General features: G+C 49.0%; 3 protein-coding genes across 3 annotated transcripts; 1 reads left to right on the forward strand and 2 right to left on the reverse strand.

The window, feature by feature from the left end:
* Positions 1-65: 65 nt before the first annotated feature.
* Positions 66-2,600, reverse strand: ssbp1 (single-stranded DNA binding protein 1). Its single transcript, XM_058066025.2, has 7 exons — positions 2,148-2,600; positions 1,759-1,850; positions 1,606-1,663; positions 1,389-1,529; positions 937-1,024; positions 783-871; positions 66-706 (listed from the first exon to the last, which is right to left on the reverse strand). The coding sequence occupies exons 2-7, from the start codon at positions 1,780-1,782 to the stop codon at positions 663-665; spliced, it is 444 nt and encodes a 147-aa protein (XP_057922008.1). The 5' UTR covers positions 1,783-1,850; positions 2,148-2,600; the 3' UTR covers positions 66-662.
* Positions 2,601-3,073: 473 nt separating this feature from the next.
* On the forward strand, positions 3,074-17,625 carry lamb1b (laminin, beta 1b). The gene is made up of 33 exons (XM_078791263.1): positions 3,074-3,269; positions 3,473-3,648; positions 4,378-4,513; positions 5,399-5,472; positions 5,690-5,878; positions 5,949-6,012; positions 6,744-6,946; positions 7,017-7,137; positions 7,223-7,411; positions 7,482-7,658; positions 8,322-8,434; positions 8,509-8,588; positions 8,660-8,795; positions 8,860-9,018; positions 9,091-9,224; positions 9,304-9,424; positions 9,491-9,677; positions 9,746-9,889; positions 9,963-10,194; positions 10,257-10,420; positions 11,072-11,296; positions 11,366-11,583; positions 11,761-11,857; positions 13,114-13,483; positions 13,553-13,737; positions 13,818-14,059; positions 14,121-14,327; positions 15,267-15,411; positions 15,474-15,681; positions 15,740-15,881; positions 15,959-16,135; positions 16,194-16,353; positions 17,237-17,625. Exons 1-33 carry the CDS (start codon positions 3,131-3,133, stop codon positions 17,371-17,373), a joined length of 5,451 nt encoding a protein of 1,816 aa, XP_078647389.1. The 5' UTR covers positions 3,074-3,130; the 3' UTR covers positions 17,374-17,625.
* Positions 17,626-17,630: 5 nt separating this feature from the next.
* eri1 (exoribonuclease 1) lies at positions 17,631-20,680 on the reverse strand. Its single transcript, XM_058066022.2, has 7 exons — positions 20,155-20,680; positions 19,898-20,058; positions 19,615-19,831; positions 19,464-19,547; positions 19,291-19,400; positions 19,092-19,206; positions 17,631-18,008 (listed from the first exon to the last, which is right to left on the reverse strand). Exons 1-7 carry the CDS (start codon positions 20,224-20,226, stop codon positions 17,766-17,768), a joined length of 1,002 nt encoding a protein of 333 aa, XP_057922005.2. The 5' UTR covers positions 20,227-20,680; the 3' UTR covers positions 17,631-17,765.
* Between the last annotated feature and the right edge of the window lie 712 nt (positions 20,681-21,392).

The raw sequence follows: 21,392 nt of genomic DNA on the forward strand, positions 1-21,392 counted from the left end.
AAACACGATTTAAATCTTAACTCGCTATTTGAAACTTTATTCATTCAAGTTCCGGTCTGGCGAAGCGCACGCGCATTTATCGTCCAATCAGGTCACACAAAAAAAGCAAGACTTTCGACGGGCAGAGAAACTGGCCAACCAGGAGAGCGTTTAACGTTTCCTTCAGGCCAATGAGGGGAGGCCAAGAATACTAGCGACGATGGCCCGCCTTCAAAAATAATCTTTCTCTAAACGACAACTTTCCAATCGTATCGTGAATAAACTGTTTTACCATTTAACAGGTGTGTGGCTTTGCTCAGTGCTATATTGTGAATAAATTGAAATGACTTGTACATTTCTGACAACCCTCAACAGATAAGTGCCTAAATGTTAGTAAAGTAGCATTCTTTGGGAAAATGTATCTTTGTGACATTTTGCACACTAACCCCAAAAGCTGAATGAAAATACTACACACATGTACATTGCAAAGGGAAAGTACTACACAAATGTACTAGGAGACATCATGACTTTTTTCCACCAGTTGAAGGTGCCACAGTCTAACAACGCTTGTGTGCAGCTTCAAAGCCTTGGCAAACTGTCTCTGTGGTGTCCCGTCCTCAGTCTCTTTTATTATACAAACACAAGAAGGTAGAAAAATAACGTTTGTTGGAAAGAAGAAGCGTTCAGGTTCTGTCACGAATGTTGTCACTCAGGAAGATGATGTTGTCTGAGAAAACAAGGAGCGGGGGCGGCTTTTTAGCTTTGTCGGCGTAAACCTGAATGTGCAGAGTTTTTCTACAAACCTGCAATGATGGTGGTGGCCTGGCGTCTCACTTGGTTCTTGTCCACGTACTCGCCGTAGTCCAGCTTGCCTTCCACCAGGATCCTGGCCCTGCGAGACGCATGGTTGAATGGGGTGCGATGGGGCGCGTTAGCACTTCCGGGGGCATTACATACCCTTTCTTGACGTACTGGTAGGCCACGTCCCTCAAACCGGGCTTAAATATGGACACGCGGTGCCAAGTGGTCTTCTGGCTGATGTCACCTGGAGGTGAAAAACACAACAAAACAAATACTAGTGTGCTTTTCAGCTCTTTTGACCATAGCTGAAGCTTTGTGTCCTGAACAGGTTGAGTAACAGCCTCCTCTAGTGGTGAGAATTAGAACTACAACTACAACGACCACTTTGATATTTAGTAAAGCAACACATGTGGATGTTGTTTGAACACATGTAGCTCACATTAAACCTTCCAAAACTGTGAGATTTCTAATGAATAGTTAAGAGTATTGTAATAAAATATATTTACTGTAATACAATGATGAATTTCTATGCATTTTAATGTGTTTTAAAAGAGAATTAAGAAATGATAGAAGTACGACATCTCTACTAGGGTGTTGCTAGTAGCTACCTGATGAGCTCATCTCATTCTCTCCAGTGCGCCACATTTCGTTGGTGGCCATGGAGAAGATGGTGACAGGGTTGCGACCCTCCACTTGTCTCATCACTGGGTCCTGACCCACTCGGCCCAGCAGCTGCACACGGTTTATTGCTGCAAGGACGACACCATGTTGGATTGGAGCTTTTACTTCCTATATGTTCACATAAATAGCACTCGTTCCACTTACATCTCTCCAGGATGAGGCTGGAGTCGGTGGTGTTGTTCCTCACCAGTTGTCTGAAGACCTGCAAGAGTCATGACTAAGTATGGCCATGTTGATACTTTCAACGTAAACACTACATTCCTATTGTGGATGAATCCAAAGAAGGTTGCAACCCACCTGTGCTGAAGCCCTTCTCAGCATTTTCTCAATACTTTGCAGACAGCTTGGACGAGAAACAACTCCCACCCCCCGGTTCGTACTTGGAATATCTGCAGACAGGAAGCTCGTTCTTAACATTCTATGGGTCAAAAGAAGCGATGCTTCGTGTCCAAACGACACTAAATGATCTCCAAGCACATCGGGGTGACATATTTATGTTTCAGCCCCATCATGCAAAGTGAAAGTCGTGCTCTCGCAATTTCCCGCCACGGCCTAAAACACGCAAAAGTCAACTCAAATGGACGTTTTTCGTATTCGGTTGTCACACCGGATTGACATCGGCGACCGTATAACATGATAACAAACATCGGCGACTACTGCCAGAAGTAAATAAGTTCTAAACTTACCGAAAAGCTGCACGTCAGGTCGTGTAACCTAGCACTACTTCCGGTCCGTGTGTAACTAAAGCCCCCACCAGCAACCGCGACGAAGACAACTAGAGTTCCGCTTGTTTTTAAAAACTATGCCAGTATTTCCCGCCGTGTGAAGATGATATTTAGCGTGTATAATTTTAAATATACAGTGGAACATTGGTAAGCATCATTCATTTCTTCCAGAATAAAATAAATGTTAACCAAATCAGTTCAAGAAAGCCAAAAAATGTTTGGAACTCGACTGGATGGTTTAAGAATTCATTGTTTTACAAACGTTTCTTAAGATCGCTGATTTCCGCTTCATTTAGCCATTTAGTTTAGCTAGCTAATAGGAGGCTAACAAGGAAGGCCGTTTTGTGATGGGACAAAAAAACATTAAAAACACAGGCAAAATGCAATTATTATGATAGTTATTTAGTATTATACGCTAAGAGGGTGAATGGACGCAAAAATTGAGGCTAAATTGTGTTAACTGAAAAACACGCAAACCGGGACGGTTCTCCATACAGTATTTATACTCGATATACTGCATCTATAATTGTCTTATTTACTTCATTGTCTGTGAGACAATTAATTACAATCAGAATAATTCACAATAATACAATATCATCTATAATAGCAAATATAATGTCTCTTTTTGACACAAAGTTGTGATGAACAAAGTTGGAAATGTCATCACTATTTAATGTATTAATGATTAATAATAAAAAAAATCTGTGAATATGTGGGTTGCGAATGCTGATACACTGCATTCCATATTATTTCCAAGTGATGTAACGCTGCCTATTTATTAGTTGACTATATTCTGTGTTATGTTTTTTTATCCATTCCAAAAGTAGACAATTATTTCTGTAAGTCATTGCTTGTTGCCGTTTCAAAGTGTGTTTTTTCAATTAAGTGCAATCTGACCAGCAGGGGGCGTGCCCCGCTGAGGTCTGGGAGGAGCCGCTGTTGGGATGAGGCTGACTCTTCCCAGGAAAACTCCCACCGCCTCTTTGACTTTCCCACAGGAGCTCACAGGGAGTCATCAACACTCTTCCACGGGCTGTCAGAGCTCCGACATGTCGCTCCTCATTCACTTCTGGACCGCTTTAGGTGAGTTTGGGATGTTTTCTGTCCCAACTATGAAGTGCTCTTTGATGGGAACGTCATCTCGTGTGCCAAAAAAGGCAACAGCAACAACAACACGGCTCCTAATGGAAGCCAGATGCAGGCTGTTAGTCAGAAGTGATCTTCCTTCCCGGTCATCTGTGTGATGTGACCTCGAGTGTGGTTCTCCATGCTGTTGTCTTCCTTAGCGGTGCTGTGGTGTCCCGCTGGGACGCTGGTGCCCGAGATGGCAGACGTGTGCACGGAGGGGAGCTGCTACCCGGCCACGGGGGACCTGCTCATCGGCCGGGCCCACAAACTCATCGCCTCGTCCACCTGCGGCCTGCAGGAACCCGAGACCTTCTGCATTGTGGGACACCTGGAGGTAAGAGGAAGTTGATTCATTCGTGTTTCGCCGGCCAGTCCCTTTAGTTCGAGACCATAAAAGTCCACACAATGTCTCCTCGTCTGTCACGTCGAGTGGGAGTACAGAAATTCCCCTCCACAATAAAAGCGCTGTGCACAGGCCCCCGGCCGCTGAAAGGGCGTCCTTATGGACGCTCGCAGACGGTGGGGATGAGTGCAGAGTTGAAGAATGCGCCACAAATGAGGAGGAGGAAGGATTCTTCTCACGTTTCAGCACATTTGGAAGTGTTACGTTTCCACTGACATGATGTAGTGCACGTTCATTGATGCGACTCCTCAGGAGCCGCTTGAACGCCGAGGCCCCCGAGTGCATCACAATGGACGGACTGATAAAGAAAAAAACAATGGAGGAATGTAAATATAAACAAAACAGTGCAAAATGGTGTGCGCTCACAGACTACATGAATGCGACCGTTCGATACGATTGGCAACAAGAAACTTCTGCGTTGAGCTAATGTGGCTCACGCAGGCAGGCTCTACTTGAGTACCATCTAGTGGTTAAAATGGGATTTACATCTCTCATAACAATGACGAAGTAAAAAATGTTCTCCGAAAATGTTGACGATAATTTGTACCACAATTATCAACCAGCAAACGTGTTACCGCCGTGACTATGAGACAGTTGTGCCTTTCCAACATGGCCGCCACATGCCGTATCGTCTTCACGGGTTATTTTCTTCGCCCCCAGGAGGAAACCAAGTGCTTCCAGTGCGACTCCAGGGACGCCTACGACCAGGACGTCAACCCCCTCAGCCACGGCATCGAGAACGTGGTCACCACCTTCGCCCCCAATCGTCTCAAGACCTGGTGGCAGTCCGACAACGGTGAGAAAACACGTTGAGGGTGCGGGGAGGGAGGGGGAGGCGGGAGGGCAGAGTGCGTTCCTGTGAGAAGCTCGCTAATGAGAAGACTGCAGACCACAAGTGGGCGGGGCCATTGTTTTGCAGGTGAGAAACAGGTGTGTGTGTGTGATCACCTGACCGGCCTTCAAAGGGCGCCTGGTCTAATGACGCGATGTCCCGTGTGTATCAAAGGCCAGACAGGAAGTTGCATGAATTCAATTCCAGCAAATAAACACGGCTCGTAAAAAAGCAGCTGTTCCCGTGCGGCGGAGCAGCAAGGTGCAAAGGGCTCAATCCCTTTCCGATTCCTTTTCTGGCGCATGGGAACCGTCGTTCCATCGGCAGCATGGCCGAAGCTTCTGGATTTTTTTTAAGGGGAGGGAGGGAGTGGTGGGAATGTGTCGGAGAATCGGTGGCCAGCAGAGCAGATGACTGGGAAGCGGCAGGAAGCCGTACTTTAGTTTGGGATTTCCTGATTCCCTCACAGGATCCCGTCCCACACTGCTAGCGTGTCCGTGTCCGCTTCACAACATGACTACTTTTTCTTGGTAGACGTGACTTTGTATGGCCTAATAGTCACTTTTGCATAATTCCTCATGGATATTATTATTATTATTACTTTTGGTGTATAAAATGCCAACCTGATGACTGCAGTCATTGCGGTTCTTGGTAGAATGTTGGTGGAATGGCGTCATGGTGAACCTATGGTGTATACCGTAGGAGTTTGTGCATGAAATCCTCTTCTCCTTGCCAGTGGTCGTTAATCACGCTTGTGTGTTTAGCGCCCGAGCTGTAAATATTTAAAACATGGCAACTGCGTGTGAACGCGTCTGACAGGAAGTGTCACCCTTCGTTTCCTGTGTGCAGGTGTGGAGAACGTGACCATCCAGCTGGACCTGGAGGCCGAGTTCCACTTCACACACCTCATCATGACCTTCAAGGTGCCCCTCCTCCACACACACACAAAAGTGTACGGTGGTCCCATGAGATAAATACGGCAGCTGTGTGGGAGGAATGTGGAAGAGCGGTGGGAAGCGAGGAAGGAGTAAAACCAGAATGAGCTGTGTTGGTTTGAGAGCATCCAGCTGGAATGACATCACCGTACATCCCAAATGCTGTTTTTATGAAGTCGTGTCCCCCCCCCCCTTCCACACGCAGACATTCCGCCCCGCCGCCATGATAATCGAGCGTTCCATGGACTTCGGGAAGACGTGGCAGGTGTACCGATACTTCGCCTACGACTGCCAGGCCGCCTTCCCCGGCGTGTCTCCGGGGCCGATGGTCAAGGTGGATGACATCATCTGCGACTCGCGCTACTCTGACATCGAACCTTCCACCGAGGGAGAGGTCAGTTTGTCTCACGGGGTGAAAAATGGAAGAAAAGGAAGCAGGAGCCCTCACCTTATTTCTCTCCCAGGTGATCTTCCGGGTTCTGGATCCTGCCTTTGAGATCGAGGACCCCTACAGCTTGAGGATCCAAAGTAAGACCTTCCTGAAACTAATCTATGACTTTTGGCCTGGTTGTGATTAGGGTTTAGGGGCTACTGATTAGGGTTAGGCTTAGAAGATAGGATTAGGTGATAGGGTTAGGGCACGGGGTTGGGGTTAGGACATAAAGTTAGGGTTAAAGGTTAGGGAAATGTTAGGATGGTACAAGTTAGGGAATAGGTTTAGGGCCAGGACCTCGAGTTAGGGTTATGGGATAGGGGTAGGGTTAGGGCATATAGTTAGGTTTAGGGTATATGATTAGGATGAGGTCATAGGGTTAGGGTTGGAGGATAGGGTTAGCGTATTAGGGTTGGGGTCTGGGACCGTGGGGCACGTCCTCCTGCAGGAAGTGATGCGACAGTGCAGCTGAGTCCACTGAATGCAGTCTGGCAAACGCTGTCAGACAGGAAGTACGCTGAAAGGAATTTCACACGTGGAAGCGGATATGTCCGTGTACACAAAGCCCCCCCCCCACTCTCAGTAAGAAAGTCCAGACTTCCTGGTGTCAAAGGTTACACAGACGACACGGTACCTTAGTGTTTGCCTAGGGAGACCCTACCAGGAGCATACAGCATACGTATATGACTCAGGCATTCCGACCCCTCCACCGTGAGAAGGTGGTGGTACCTGGAGGACACCTGAGACACCAACCATACGCAAACGCCTGAAAGCCGTTAGTAGCTTTGGGCAAACAAGATGGCATCTAAGCGTTGTGTCGTGGCAGACATGCTGAAGATAACCAACCTGCGGGTCAACTTCCTGAAGCTCCACACCCTGGGTGACAACCTTTTGGACTCACGCAAGGAGGTGACGGAGAAGTACTACTACGGGCTCTACGACATGGTCGTCCGCGGCAACTGCTTCTGCTACGGCCACGCCTCTGAGTGCGCCCCCATCGACGGCGCGCCTACGGGGGCGGAGGGAATGGTGGGCGGAACACGTGCTTGCTCAACAACAATTGAGTTGTGGCGTGTGCTTTAACGAGTTTGTCGTGAAGGTCCACGGCCGCTGCGTGTGCAACCACAACACAGAGGGTCTGAACTGCGAGCGGTGTCGGGACTTCCACCACGACCACCCCTGGAGGCCCGCCGAGGGCCGCAACACGCACGCTTGCACGAGTGAGACTTGTTGAGATCTCTAGAGACCTTCTCCGTGTTGGCACAAGAGACCACAAACCTGGACCCGCCCCCTCTCTCCCATCAGGGTGCGAGTGTAACCAGCACTCCTCTTCCTGTCACTTCGACATGGCCGTCTACATGACCACGGGGAATGTGAGCGGGGGCGTGTGCGACGACTGCCAGCACAACACGGTGGGCCGCCAGTGCGAGCAGTGCGCACCTTTCTTCTACCAGCACCCCAATCGGGACCTGAGGGACCCCAACGTCTGCCAGCGTAAGTCCTTTCCCAGATGGAACCCCGAATTGCCTCCTTGACTTCCCGTCTCATCCGACTTTCTCAACAGCGTGTAACTGCGACCCGACCGGCTCCCTGCAGGGGGGGCTTTGCGACTCCAGGACCGACGTGGCCTCCGGCCTCATCTCAGGCCAGTGTCGCTGCAAGGCCAACGTGGAGGGCGAGCGCTGTGACCACTGTCGACACGGCCACTACGGGTTGGGACAGGGCCCGGCAGGGTGCCTGGGTACGCACACAGGTCGAAACACGCCAGGACAAACTGGCCATACGCAAAGTGGGGAACACCAACACGGGTACAATTGTCCAAAACTGAAGACGATAGTCCGGGGGTAACCAAAGTGTGGCATTCTAAAAATATCAAAAAAAACATTAAAAAAAAAAAAAAAAAAACAATAGAAAAAATTGACAAATCTGCTGTTACAAGAATAAAGTCCAAATATTAAAAGAAAAAAGTTAATATGATGAAAAATAAAACAATAAATAAAGTGAAAATATTATGGGAATAAATTCCAATTACCAGAAGAAAATGTATTTACAAATTTTGTAAATACATTTTCTGTAACAAAAATAAAACAGCAAAAATAAAAAGCAATGAATAATTTTCTAAAGTCAAAATATTAATAGAAAAAAAGTTATATTCTGATATGAAAAAGTGGCATATTTGTAATGTTAGGAGGAAATGTCATTTAGTAGCATAGAGTTAAAATATTAAAAACTATATATAAACTATATATATATATTATATAGGGAATTTTTGGAAAATTAGGTGGGTGAAAAATCATAATATTATGGGAATAAAGTCATAATTACCATTTCCCCCCTTGCGCATTAATCCCACGAGAGTGCGATAATCCCACATACACACCAACTATGTTTGGCGTTCCGGCAGCTTGTACCTGCAGCCCGCTGGGAACTTTGCCAGGAAGCAACTCCTGCGATGCCGAGTCAGGACGTTGCTTCTGCAAGCGGCTCGTCGGCGGACATAACTGCGACCAGTGTCTGGTAGGCGGGGTCACCCGTGCGTAACTTCCCACTGCTGTGTGTTTCTCCGACCAACACGAGTGTTTTTCCTGCAGCCGCAGCACTGGGGTCTGTCCAATGACATGGATGGATGCAGACCATGTGACTGCGACCAGGGCGGTGCGCTCAACAATAAGTATGTTCTGTGAAGCTACCTCTTAGTCGGTGGAGTAAAAATGAAGAAGTCCTGATGTTCCGCCTTCGCAGCTGCGACCCGCAGTCCGGGCAATGCGTGTGCAGGGAGCACATGTTCGGACGGCGCTGCGACCAGCTGCAGTCCGGCTTCTACTTCATCGCTCTGGACCACTACACCTACGAGGCCGAGGACGCCAACCACGGGCCCGTGAGCGCGCCAACATGCATCCAACGTCTTTGAAAGAACATCATACTAAACGCTCCTTTGTCAGGGCGTGACGGTGGTCCAAAGACCTTATCCTCTGGATCGCAGCCCCACGTGGACCGGGATGGGTTTTGTTAACGTACCAGAGGGAGCCTACTTGGAGTTCTACATCAACAACATCCCAGAGTCCATGGACTATGATGTCCTGATCCGCTACGAGCCTCAGGTATCGTCCACTTACATTTGACTGTTTGTCCGCAGTTCTTGAAGAAGTAGCGCATGTTCTGCTGGATGGTAGCTTCCAGCACAATGGGAGCAGGTCAACGTCCGAGTGCAGCGACCAGTCTTCAACCCCCCCGACTATTCCGGGCACTGCAGCGGTTCCGTCGGCGGAGGAGACGAGCAGTATGTCTCTCTGCCGCCCGGCTCGAGGTAACAACCAGCTGAGTGTCCGACTCTAATGTCACTTCCATCGTCGTCATGGTCTTCACACACTTCCTGCTTCCTGCAGACATGTGCTGCTGCCCAGGCCCGTGTGCTTGGAGAAGGGGCACAACTACACGGTGCACCTCGGCCTGCCGCTCTACTCCACTTACAGCGACATGCAGAGCCCGTACACGCTCATCGACTCCGTAAGTTCAACTTTCCCGACTTTCCCTGGTATCTTCTCAGCCGTGGTGGTTCCTCCTCCCGTGCAGCTGGTGCTGATGCCCCGGGTCAGGGAGCTGGACATGTTCCACGGGGCAGACGGCGACGGCGCGTGGGACACCTTCCAGCGCTACCGCTGCCTGGAGAGCAGCCAGAGCGTGGTCAAGAGCCCCATGACGGACATCTGCAACGACTACATCTTCAGCGTCTCGGCGCTGCTGCACAAAGGAGCCATGCGTACGTTCGTCCTCAAACATTTCATGCTGGGAAAAGCTCTCTAAGCAGAAGATACATGCCGTTTCCAGCGTGCCAGTGTGATCCCCAAGGTTCCATCAGCACCGTGTGCGAGCCCAGCGGTGGCCAGTGTCGCTGTCGGCCCAACGTGGTGGGCAGGAACTGCGAGCACTGCGCCCCCGCCACCTTCCTCTTCAGCCCTGCTGGGTGCAGGCGTAAGTATCAGGCTGGACTTTAGAGGTTCTGCCACTTGAAGTCTGGAAACCATTCGGAATGTCCCGCCCGCAGCCTGCGACTGTGACCCCCGGGGGTCAGTGAGCGCCCTCTGCCATGAAGCAACGGGGCAGTGCGCCTGTGTGCCCGGGGCCACGGGACGCCAGTGTTCTCACTGCCTGCCGGGATTCTGGGGGTTCCCTCACTGCCGCCCGTGCCAGTGCAACGGCCACAGCGAGGTCTGCCACCCCGTGACCGGAGAGTGTCACGGATGCCGGGACTTGACCACCGGACACTACTGTGAGAGGTACGAGAGGAGGGAAGCGTTTTGGGCCCATTCCCTCAGTATGATCTACTCTGACCTCACAGGTGTTTGGATGGTTACCATGGTGACCCAGAGCTGGGGTCGGGCGGACACTGTCGCCCCTGTCTGTGCCCCGACGGCCCACGCGGTGCACGGCAGTTTGCAGACAGCTGCTACATGGCGGACTCCACCAACCAGCTGGTGTGTGTGTGCAGTCCTGGCTACAAAGGTAACACGTGACAACAACTACCATCATTGACATCCATTTTCATCACATTACACGTGTTTTGCCATTTCTGCTATTTTCTTGTACTATTATGACTCGATTCTAATATTTTGTTTTCCCCACACCTAATTTGGTTTTGTTTTGTTTCTCTTATTAGTTTAAACATGTGTTTGAACGCTATGCTACCAAAATAACATCATTTTTCTCATTTTCTTGTTAGAATACGACTTCTTTCATATTTCATATTTCATATCTTTCATATTTTGACTTTATTCTCACAATATGACTGCTACAAGTATTTTTTCTTGTAATATATGGCTTTAGTTAATAATAATATTTGGAGTTTTTCCCCAACCTAGTTTTGCAAAAAAATACAACTATTTTGTTTTCTTTTCTCATATTATGTATTTTTTCCTTTAAGTGCTACCAAAATATTATTTTTCTTCATAATATTACATTATTCTCATAACGAGTTTTTCTCGTTAGATTGAAACTTTATTGCTAAAACTACTGCTGAATTTTCCATTAGTTATTCTATTTACTTTTCTTGTTAAATGATATTTTTTGAATGTGCCTAAAAAAAACAACAACAACAAACAATGGCCCCTGGGCCGCCCTTTGGACACCCCCGTGTTAGCCGTCACTTCCTTTCAGGGGCCAGGTGTGACGAGTGCGCCCCGGGCCACTTCGGGAACCCGCTGTCGCCCGGCGGACGCTGCCTGGCGTGCCAGTGCAACGGCAACATCGACATGCAGAACCCGGGCTCCTGCGACACTCGGACGGGGGCGTGCCTCAGGTGCCTGCACCACACCGACGGCTACGCCTGCCAGGACTGCAAGCTGGGTTACTACGGCAACGCTGCCGCTCAAAGCTGCAGGAGTGAGTGCCGTCGCGGTAAACACGTCAACACCAAATAGGGGCTCTTGTAATGCACTCCGTGTCCGGCAGAGTGCATGTGCCGCCCGGAGGGAACGGCACGACACGCCTGCTCCGCAGCGGCCGAGTGCCAGTGTGACCAGCGCAGCGGGCAGTGCCCCTGCCTGCCCAACGTGGTGGGGCAGAACTGCGAGCGCTGCGCCGAGGACACGTGGAACATGGCGAGCGGGGAGGGCTGCCAGCGCTGCGACTGCGACCCGGTCCACTCCTTCAGCTCCTCTTGCCATGAGGTGAGTTGGTGGCTGGGCGGAGGGGGCGGGTGGCTGGAAACATGCACACACGTTCTGGTATGACAGGAAGGAAGTCCCCCGGATACGCATGTTCTTCTACAAAGGCTCCATTGTGGCGAGGACACAACAACCTGTTTTTTCTAAATGTGTCTCTGTCGCCATTTCTCTGGGTTCCAGGTCACGGGGCGCTGCTCCTGTAAACCGGGTTTCGGCGGCAGGACGTGCCGGGAATGCAGGGAGCTCTTCTGGGGGGATCCGGAAGTCAAATGCCACGGTAGGACAAGTGGAATATATGATGAATGTGATTGGATGAGCTGCGTCATAATCAATGCTGTCAAAGGTTGCACCCCCTAGTGGGGCCACTAAAGCTGAAGGGGGGCATTAGACCAGGGGGTGTCCCAACCAATGTTCTTGAAATATTATGACTATCTTTAATATTTCAACTTTGTGCAACTAAAATGACTAAATGCTTTCCAACTGTTTCAACTTTCTTCTTTTAATATTTTGACTTTATTCAAATAATATTGTACCTTATAATATTAATATTGTAACTTTTTGGAAAACTATTTTTCCAAAAATTACAACTTTCTTTTGTTTCACATAATATTATGACTTTCCAAATTTTCTTTGATATTTAAACACTACGCTGCTAGAATATTATTTTTCATCACAATATTACAAGTTTATTCTCATAAATTTGCTTAACTTTTTGTTAAAAAAAATAAATTTCTCTGAATATTTTAAATTTATTCTAATGTCAATTTTTGCTGTCTTTTATTTGCCAAAATATTTAAACTTAAATAATCTTTACAAAGGTTCTTCTAGTAATATGACTTTTTCCCCATACAAATTTTCCCAAAAATATAATTTTATTTTTTACTTAGTTTTTTTCAACTTTCTTCTGTCTTTATGCCCATAATATTTGGCCTTTAATAACTTGTTTTTTCCAACTATTTCAACTTTCTTCTGACTTTATGCCCATAATATTTTTGTGATCTAATGTTGCATTTTTATTGTGAAATTGTGACTTTTTCTAGTTAGATTACAACATTTCCCTCTTCCTACTTTGACTTTATTATTACGTAATAACTGCTGCCTTTGGACACCCCCATTCCTTGTTTGGCGCTCGGTGTGCCCCCCCGGAGGAGCAGAGCGGTAGCGTGGGATGAGGTTCCGGCTGCGGTGGGAGAATGACCTCGTGTTCCCTTCATGAGAAGCAGATGTTCTCAGGAACTCCCGGGGTTGTCTTGTTTTCCCAGCCAGCCCAAGAAGGACGCGCCCATGCCCACGCCATGAATATGCTGAGGGGGGTGGGGGGGCACACTGGTCCTGACGGTTGTAGGTTCCAGCGCTAGCTGAACTCTGGCCTTTTAGTGCAGTGATTGAAGAGGAGCCCCCCGCACGGTGAAGCGCAATAAATCAGCCAAATAAGCGCCTGCATTCTTTAGCTCTGACGCCTCGTCTTGTGGGAGGGCGGGGGCGGGTACGTCAAGGAGGGGGGGTCAACATGTGTGTGTTGTCCTTTGTCAGCGTGCGACTGCGACCCGCGGGGCATCTCCAGCGGCCAGTGCCATCGCTCCAGCGGCCACTGCGCCTGCGTGGAGGGCGTGTCGGGCCCGCGCTGCGACACGTGCGCCAGAGGCTACCAGGGCAACTTCCCCGACTGCCAGCCTTGCCACGAGTGCTTCGCCACGTGGGACAGGGCGGTGGGCGAGCTGAGCAACCAAACGCGGCGTCTGGAGGCCAAGGTGACGGAGCTGAAGACCAGCGGCGTGACGGCGCCCTACAAGGACTTGGTGGGCAGCCTGGAGACCAACGCCAAGGCGGTCAGGGACATCGTGGAGAACAATCCCGCCGCCGTCAGGCTGGAAGAGATCCAGGACCTGACGCAGCAGATGATGTAGGTCGGCACACGTTCGTGCGTGTGTGCGTGTCATTCGCGGCTACAATCCTCACTTCCTGTCTTCAGCGGCCTCATGTCCTACCTGAGCGGGAGACTCAACACCACTGAGGAGGCCTTGAGTGATCTCCAGAACCAGGCCAACGCCACAGATGCCAACGTGGATGAGGTCACGGAGGAGGTGAAGCGGCTGGAGCGCCGCGTGCAGGAGCTGAGGCAGCAGGTCTACGACGCCAAAAACGCCAACTTCCAGGGTGATCGTCCTGCTTCCTCGAACACGCCAGCACCGCATCAGCGTCACGGCTTCACGTGTTCCTGTTCCGGTGTTCCTCAGGTGCCATGGACACCATCATCGAGGCCAACGAGGAGTCGCTGCTGGCGGAAATCCGCGTCAACGCCTCCACCGCGGATCCCGGCAACACGGCGGAGCGCTCGGCGGCGCTTCGCAAGGTGACGGAAGACAAGCTGAGCGGCAGCCGGAAGGACTTGGACCGCAGGCACCACAGAAACGCACAGAAGATGGACAAGCTCCACAAGGAGCTGGAGACCTTTGACCTTTCACCTCTCAGCCAAAAGGTAAGAGCAACAGCAGACCACCTCTCCGAGACCAGTCGCTCATTCCCGACCCGCTCCGTAGACGTGCGGCGGTGCGGCTGAAGGCGACGAGTGCCCCGGCTCTCCGTGTGGCGGCTTGGGATGCCGTGATGAAGGCGGAGCATCCTGGTGCGGCAGGAAAGGATGCCAAGGAGTCGTGGCGGCCTCGCAGACAGCTCTCAAGTCAGCCGAGGACCTCGATAAGGAAATCCTGGACGCCATGCAGGAAGTGGACAAGCTCTCCAGGATGGTGAGAGGATGCCAGCTTTATCTCAGGGGGGTCCGGGTTTTAGGTTATGGGACTAAAATACTAATAATATGGGAATACGGTCTAAATATAATGGCAAATAAATTCAGAATAATATGGGAATAAAATCTGAATATTATGGGACTAAAATCCTATTATGGGAATAAAACCCTAATATTATGGGAATAAAATCAGAATAATATGGGAATAAAGTGCTGATGTTATGGAAATAAAGTCAGACTATTATGGGAATAATGTCCTAATATTATGGGAATAAAGTGCTAATATTATGGGAATAATGTCCTAATATTATGGTAATAATGTCCTGATATTATGGGAATAAAGTCCTGATATTATGGGAATAATGTCCTAATATTATGGGAATAATGTCCTAATATTATGGGAATAAAATCAGAATAATATGGGAATAAAGTGCTGATGTTATGGAAATAAAGTCAGACTATTATGGTAATAATGTCCTGATATTATGGTAATAAAGTGCTGATATTATGGTAATAATGTCCTAATATTATGGGAATAAAGTGCTGATATTATGTGAATAAAGTCAGAATATTATGGTAATAATGTCCTAATATTATGGCAATAATGTCCTGATATTATGGGAATAATGTCCTAATATGGGAATAAAGTGCTGATATTATGGGAATAAAGTCAGAATATTATGGGAATAAAGTCCTGATATTATGTGAATAAAGTCAGAATATTATGGTAATAATGTCCTGATATTATGGGAATAAAGTCCCGATATTATGGCAATAAAGTGCCGATATTATGGGAATAAAGTGCTGATATTATGTGAATAAAGTCAGAATATTATGGTAATAATAATATGTAATAATATAATGGTAATAAAGTCTTCTACGCAGGCCCACGTTTGGCTAAGAAGGACTTGATCCATTGACTGTTTTTGTTGGAGTGCAGGTTTGGGAGGCCAGCAACCGAGCGAGGGAGGCCAAAGCCAACGCCGAGGAGGTGCTGATGAAATCCAACCGGAGCAAGGAGCGAGTGGAGCAGAGCAACCAGCAACTGCGCAGCCTCATCAAGGACATCCGAGACCTCCTCACCAGTGAGTCCTCACCTCCTCTGTTTCTCGCCAAAGCCGAGCGTCTCTTAGCCGCCATCTTGCAGACGACAGGGCCAACGTGTCGGTGATCGAGGCGGTGGCCAATCAGGTGTTGGCCCTGGAGATGCCCACATCCACGGAGAAGCTGCAGGAGCTGACCATGGACATCAGGGAGAAGGTGGGCACTCTCACCAACGTGGAGACCATCCTCAGTCAGAGCGCCCGAGACATCCGAGCGGCAGAGGAGCTGCTGAGGCGGGCCGAGGCCGCCAGGTGAGAACAGGAGGACGGCATCTTCCCAATCAGAGACGTGAGCGTGTTTGTCCTCCAGTAAGGAGGCGTCCAGCCTGAAGGAGACATCGGACGCGCTACGGACAGCCCTGAATGAGACGGAGCGTGCTCAGAGCGTCGCCATGGACGCCATCCAGCTGGCCCGGAACAACACAAAGGGAACCCTGGACCTGCTGCTTTCGGTGAGTTTGCTGCGGCGTGTGGCGTAGACGTCGCTGACACGGCGCTGACACGGCGCTGGCACGACGGCGTGTGTCAGGTGGAGGCGGAGACGGCGGAGTCGGAGCTGCGGCTGGGCAACTCGACCGACCGGCTGCTCCGGCTGGAGCGCGAGGTGGGCCTGCTGCGGCAGAACGAGCTGGAGGTCAACAGCCTGGCGGAGACGGCCGACTGGATCAGCCAGCGGGCCAAGACGGACGCCGCCGAGGCCCAGCAGGTCGCCGCAAACACACCGCATTCCCTTGTAGGGTAGGATGCTGACTTTGTGTGCGCAGGAGTTTGAGACGGAGGTGAAGGACAAACTGGAGGAGGTGGAGGACCTGGTGGAGGACAAAGGCGAGTCGGTGCTGCAGGCCAGGAAACGAGCGGACGAGCTGCAGCAGGAGGCCAAGGAGCTCCTGGCTCAGAGCAGCAGCAAGCTGCAGAGGCTACAAGGTGGGGATGATGTTGTAGTCTTATTTGCATCCATTTGGGGCGCCTCCAATTTATTTGTGGTGGGCTGACCGCCACAAATAAATGGATCAGGGGTGTCCAAAGTGCAGAGCAGGGGCCAGTTGCAGCCCACTGATGTTTTTTTTTACTGGCACGACAAATGTTATTACACAAACAAATTTAGAAAAAATTCATCTAATGCTACAAACGTATTCACCTACTTACTAAAGTACCAAGAAAGGGGAAAAACAGCAGTACTACTAACTTTATGAACAGTACAATTACAGTACACCATTTAAAATACATTGTAATGTAAGTTCAAATATTCTAGAAAAAAAGCTTCTAACGCCATGATATGAGAAATCAGGCGTCAGGAATGTTGTCTGTCCCAGCTGTCTTGGGGGGAGAGGCGGGGTCCACCCTGGACTGGTGGCCAGCCAATCACAGGGCACATATAGACAAACAACCATTCACACTCACATTCATACCTTTTTTTGGAATGTGGGAGGAAACTGGAGTAGCCGGAGAAAACCCCAACCATGCACGTGGAGAACATGAAAACTCCACACAGAGATGGCCAAGGGTGGAATCGAACTCAGGTCTCGTCCAACATAGAAGCTAATTGCTAAAGCTAATTTTGCCTTATGCTTTTTGGGTGTTGAAAATAAATGTGGAGAACATGCAAATTGCACACAGGGATGCTTGGGGTGGAATCAAACTCAGGTCTCCTAGCTGTGTGACCTGGGCACTACCCACTAGTCCACCATGCAGCCTTGTCAGGGAAGTTATGTGATGAAAAGAAAGTGAAACAAGGTCCGAGCATGACCAGGAAAAGAACATGGAGATGTTCTTGTTTCCTCAACTATGTTTTTGTTGGTGCTGCCAGAGCTGGAGACGTCCTACCAGACCAACCAGGGCGTCCTGGAGGCCAAAGCGGCGGAGCTGGCCGAGCTGGAGGAGATGGCCCGCCGCATCCTGGAGGAGATCAGCTACAAGGTGACGCTGTACAGCACCTGCTTGTAGGGCGCTGCTGTCAATAAAGTTGGGGGCTTTGAATCGGGGGCGTCGTCACGGGAACCAGACAGACCTCGCTGCCACAAAAGAAACCATAGAGTTGACTTCCCTTAATATTGAGTGGATGGAGCTAAAGGCGCCGTGCTAACACAGGAAATGCGACACTATTTACAAGACATACGTTGTCTATCATGTCGCTTTGTGAGAATATGACTTTTGTTTTTAATGACTGTGACCACACAATAAAGGCATGGAAGCATGTTTGGCTGTTGTGGTTTATTTATGTTAAAATACATCGGACATAAAACTCATGTAGCAGCATCACGTGTGGAATTCATCTCAAGATGTTCCGTGCTGGTGTCTTGAGAAGAGCGTTTAAAGTTTGTGCCCCCCCCCCCCTCCTACTTGCGGTTGCCCGGCCAGCGAGGGGGCGGCGCTCCCTCCACCGGCGCCGAGCTGGGCACGGCCAGCAGCTGGCCGCCGTGCATGCGCTCGTTGGCGCGCAGCTGGCAGCCATCCTGCAGCATGCGCAGCGCGATGCGAGCGATGTTGCGCGAGTCGTCCAGGCCCGAGTGAGGGCGGCCTTCGTACTGCAAGCCCAGCTTGTCCAGCATGGTGCTCAACTTCGTCTGAGTGCGCGGGACCTTGGGCGAGGGACAGAGCACGTTACCGGTGAGCGGCGGGGGAGGGGGCTCGAGCCATGACCGTGTACGCACATTTACTCGGGCTGGGCCATGCGTCCCATGCTTGGGCCCACTTTACGCCTCAACTGTCAAGGCACACGTCACAGAGCGGCTGTCAATGCTGCGATTGACAGCTGACGCAGTTCATAATGTTCATAAGTTTATGGTAGTAATAGAAATAATCACAAGGTCAGGGAAACTGCTGCAATACAGCACAATAGAAGACGTGTGGGTCGGTTGAAGTGCAACTAAGTAGCAGGGTTCCCCTACAATGTCGCCCTCTGCTGGCCGTTAGATGAACTACAGGTTCGGATTGACAATAAATGCAGGCTATGCCTATTAAGAGAGAAATTGATCTTTTTCCAAAAGGATACGAAATCCAAAATACAAAGATTTCTGAACAAAAATCATTGATTTCAAATAATAAGAAATGAAAATTGTGTTAAAAAATTATGCAAATTTTGTTTTTGTTTACAAATTAAAAGAAATATTCTCATGAAACGATGCTTTTTTTTCCAACTTCAGTTAAATAAAACTTGGAAATTCACACAAAATCTACCATTTCATTTCACATTTTTTAAGCGCTAGCATGTAGCATAGTAGCATTTTTTGGCCATTTTTGTGAATATTAAAATACAAAAGGCACCTTGCACTATAATGCTAGGTTTATCATGCTAACATTAGCATAGGAGCACTTTTTTTACATTGTCATAATAACACTTAGCTCTATCATGCTGGATGTTGCATGCTAACATGCTAATGTTAGCAGAGTAGCATTTTAGCCTTTTTCATAAGTATCTAAAGACTGTGCTATCGTGCTAAGTATAATTCATATATCTGTTTTAAATGTTGGTGTCATCTCTCATTTGCTTCATCGACACTTGGGCATTTCCTGCTTATTTTTGTCACCCCCCCCCCCCCCCCCCCCCTTATTATTGTTGTTGATCGGAGGACAACGTGAAGGGTTTTGCGCGTTGCTTTTTATGAGCATCCCAATTCCCGGCATTTTTTGTATCAATATCAAATGTCAGACAGATTTCAAACCTTGTAGAAGTTGCCGTAGGACTTGCGGATGTTGATCCACTTCTTGGCAAACAGCGGATATCGGATCTGGCTGATGCGACACTGGATGTTGAGGAACTTGCTCATGTCCCACGCTCTGCACCGCAACACTTGGTGTCAAAGGTCATCAGGACAAGACACACACGCAAAAATGAGTAAAAAAAAAAAAGTAGGAACTGACCCGTCAGTGAGGAGAGCGTATTTATATTTGGTGCCCAGCTCCTTCTCCTGCAGCCATGCCACCACATGCTGAAGAACCACAGGGAAGGTGTGGGCTGCATCCACCATGTCCTGTGCGGAGCAGTGTTAGGTATCTAACACCAGAGGCACGGACAGCGAGGAGAAAAAACGCACCTGTGTTATTCCTGTGAGCTTGACACAGAAGTCCGACAGCGTGGGGTTCAGCTCAGGTTTGACGTACTCCTGGAAGGTCTCCACCTGAGGAGCAGAGAGGTGAGCGGAAGCTCGCTGGGCTTTGAAACAAGAAAAAAAAAAGTCCTCTCACGATCTCCAGGGTGTGCGTGCTGATGAGAACCACGGGGAACTCGATGATCTCGTGCAGGAAGTCGGCAGGGTTGTCCTCCTCGCACGTGGCCTCAAAGTCCACCACGCAGATGTAGTCGTAGTAGGCGTCCGCCGCATCCTCCTCGGCGGCCGACTGCGTCAGCTTCTGCTTCTTGTAGTAGCTCTTCAGCCTCTTCTTCATCACGTCCTTCACGCCTCTGCCGACACAGGACGTCCGACGAATGAAGATGACGACACTGCATCCTTCTCGGGGTCGGTCCTACCTGGTGTCCAGCTTCAGCTCGGCCAACTTGGTGCGGAGCTCGTCCCTGGTCATGCGGTTGATGTGGCCGTTGGCCAAAGCGATCTCTTTGTAGACGGGGTGGCTGAAGTCGCTGTTGGACTGGCTCGCCTCTGAGGCATCGCCTCCTGCGGGACGTATCGCCTGACGGAAGAGGACACAGGTGCACATTCGGGTGACTATTGTTATCATGATGTCCGTTTAAATAAGGGGTATCAAAGGCACACACGATGATCAAACCTTATCATCTTCTCCGCTGGACATCTTCACATTGGTGTCCTGGCCGTGGATGTTCTCCTTGAGTTCGTCCATTTAAGATTCATCCACAAAAACGGGGGGTGAAAGGCCAAACGAGCAGTTACAGCCGAGCTAGCTAACGTCGGCTAACAACATGGCTAACGGCTAAGATTGGCGCGCTCGCACCTCCCGAATTAGGCTGAATCCACTCGAGCCGGTCACCTGTTGTTGTTGTTGTTAAATTAATACGTAATTAAATCGTGTTACCGTTGTAAAATAGTGTCACTTTGGTGAGGAAGCAGCCATTCTCGGTTAAGACCGCACAAATTTGCATTCAACTTTTGCAGTTGAGTCGACTTCCGGTATTGGTGGCGTCGCAAACTGCAGCCATACTGCCCCCTGGTGTTGTGGAGGACACACAGTGTTTACATCGCGGGCATTACATTTGTGTATATTCTGACATTATTCACTTTGGACGCCTTCCTTTCGAAAATAGGAGCTGTTATTTTTCATGTCAGTCGTGTCTGTACACTTTTATTCATAAACAAAAAACAAACCATTATAACGGCGCTTGCTAACAACATGGCTAATGGGCAAGATTGGCGCCTTCGCACCTCCCGAATTAGGCTGAATCCACTAGAGCTAGTCGCCTGTTGTTGTTGTTAAATTAATACGCAATTAAATCGTGTTACCGTTGTAAAATAGTGTCACTTTGGTGAGGAAGCAGCCATTCTCGGTTAAGACCGCACAAATTTGCATTCAACTTTTGCAGTTGGGTCGACTTCCGGTATTCGTGGCGTTCAAACTGCAGCCATACTGCCCCCTGGTGTTGTGGAGGACACACAGTGTTTACATCGCGGGCAGTACATTTGTGTATATTCTTACATTATTCACTTTGGACGCCTTCCTTTCGAAAATAGGAGCTGTTATTTTGTATTTCAGTCGTGTCTGTACACTTTTATTCATAAACAAAAAACAAACTGGCAAAATAACCACCATTACAACGGCGCTTGCTAACAACATGGCTAACGGGCAAGATTGGCGCACTTGCGTTTCATGGATGGATCCTGTCTAGCTAGTCGCCTCTGGTGAGTGAACCGCCTTCTAGTTTTTGTGGATGAAACACACACGTTTACCTTTTGAAGCTACTGTATGTTTTATCACATTATCCCTTTTGTTATCTTTCTTAAAAATATCTGTGTTGGTTATTGTTTTTTTTTTAATGACTCGCAGTTCAGTGT

This window comes from Doryrhamphus excisus, linkage group LG6 (genome assembly GCF_037039965.1).
Source record: "Doryrhamphus excisus strain RoL-2023G ecotype Guam linkage group LG6, RoL_Dexc_Guam_v1.1, whole genome shotgun sequence".
NCBI classification, from domain to species: Eukaryota; Metazoa; Chordata; class Actinopteri; order Syngnathiformes; family Syngnathidae; genus Doryrhamphus; species Doryrhamphus excisus.

Excerpts from the sequence above, each read along its gene's own strand:
- eri1 (XM_058066022.2), bottom strand. The coding sequence starts at position 20,226 with ATGGACGAACTCAAGGAGAACATCCACGGCCAGGACACCAATGTGAAG. Across the intron at positions 19,401-19,463 it reads AGCTCACAGGAATAACACAG|GACATGGTGGATGCAGCCCA; the intron begins GTGCGTTTTTTC and ends TGCTCCGCACAG. Across the intron at positions 19,207-19,290 it reads TACGCTCTCCTCACTGACGG|AGCGTGGGACATGAGCAAGT; the intron begins GTCAGTTCCTAC and ends GTTGCGGTGCAG.
- ssbp1 (XM_058066025.2), bottom strand. The coding sequence starts at position 1,782 with ATGCTGAGAAGGGCTTCAGCACAG. Across the intron at positions 872-936 it reads TACCAGTACGTCAAGAAAGG|GGCCAGGATCCTGGTGGAAG; the intron begins GTATGTAATGCC and ends TGCGTCTCGCAG. Across the intron at positions 707-782 it reads GGCCACCACCATCATTGCAG|ACAACATCATCTTCCTGAGT; the intron begins GTTTGTAGAAAA and ends TTGTTTTCTCAG.
- lamb1b (XM_078791263.1), top strand. The coding sequence starts at position 3,131 with ATGAGGCTGACTCTTCCCAGGAAAACTCCCACCGCCTCTTTGACTTTC. Across the intron at positions 14,060-14,120 it reads TTTCACCTCTCAGCCAAAAG|ACGTGCGGCGGTGCGGCTGA; the intron begins GTAAGAGCAACA and ends CCCGCTCCGTAG. Across the intron at positions 16,354-17,236 it reads CAAGCTGCAGAGGCTACAAG|AGCTGGAGACGTCCTACCAG; the intron begins GTGGGGATGATG and ends TGGTGCTGCCAG.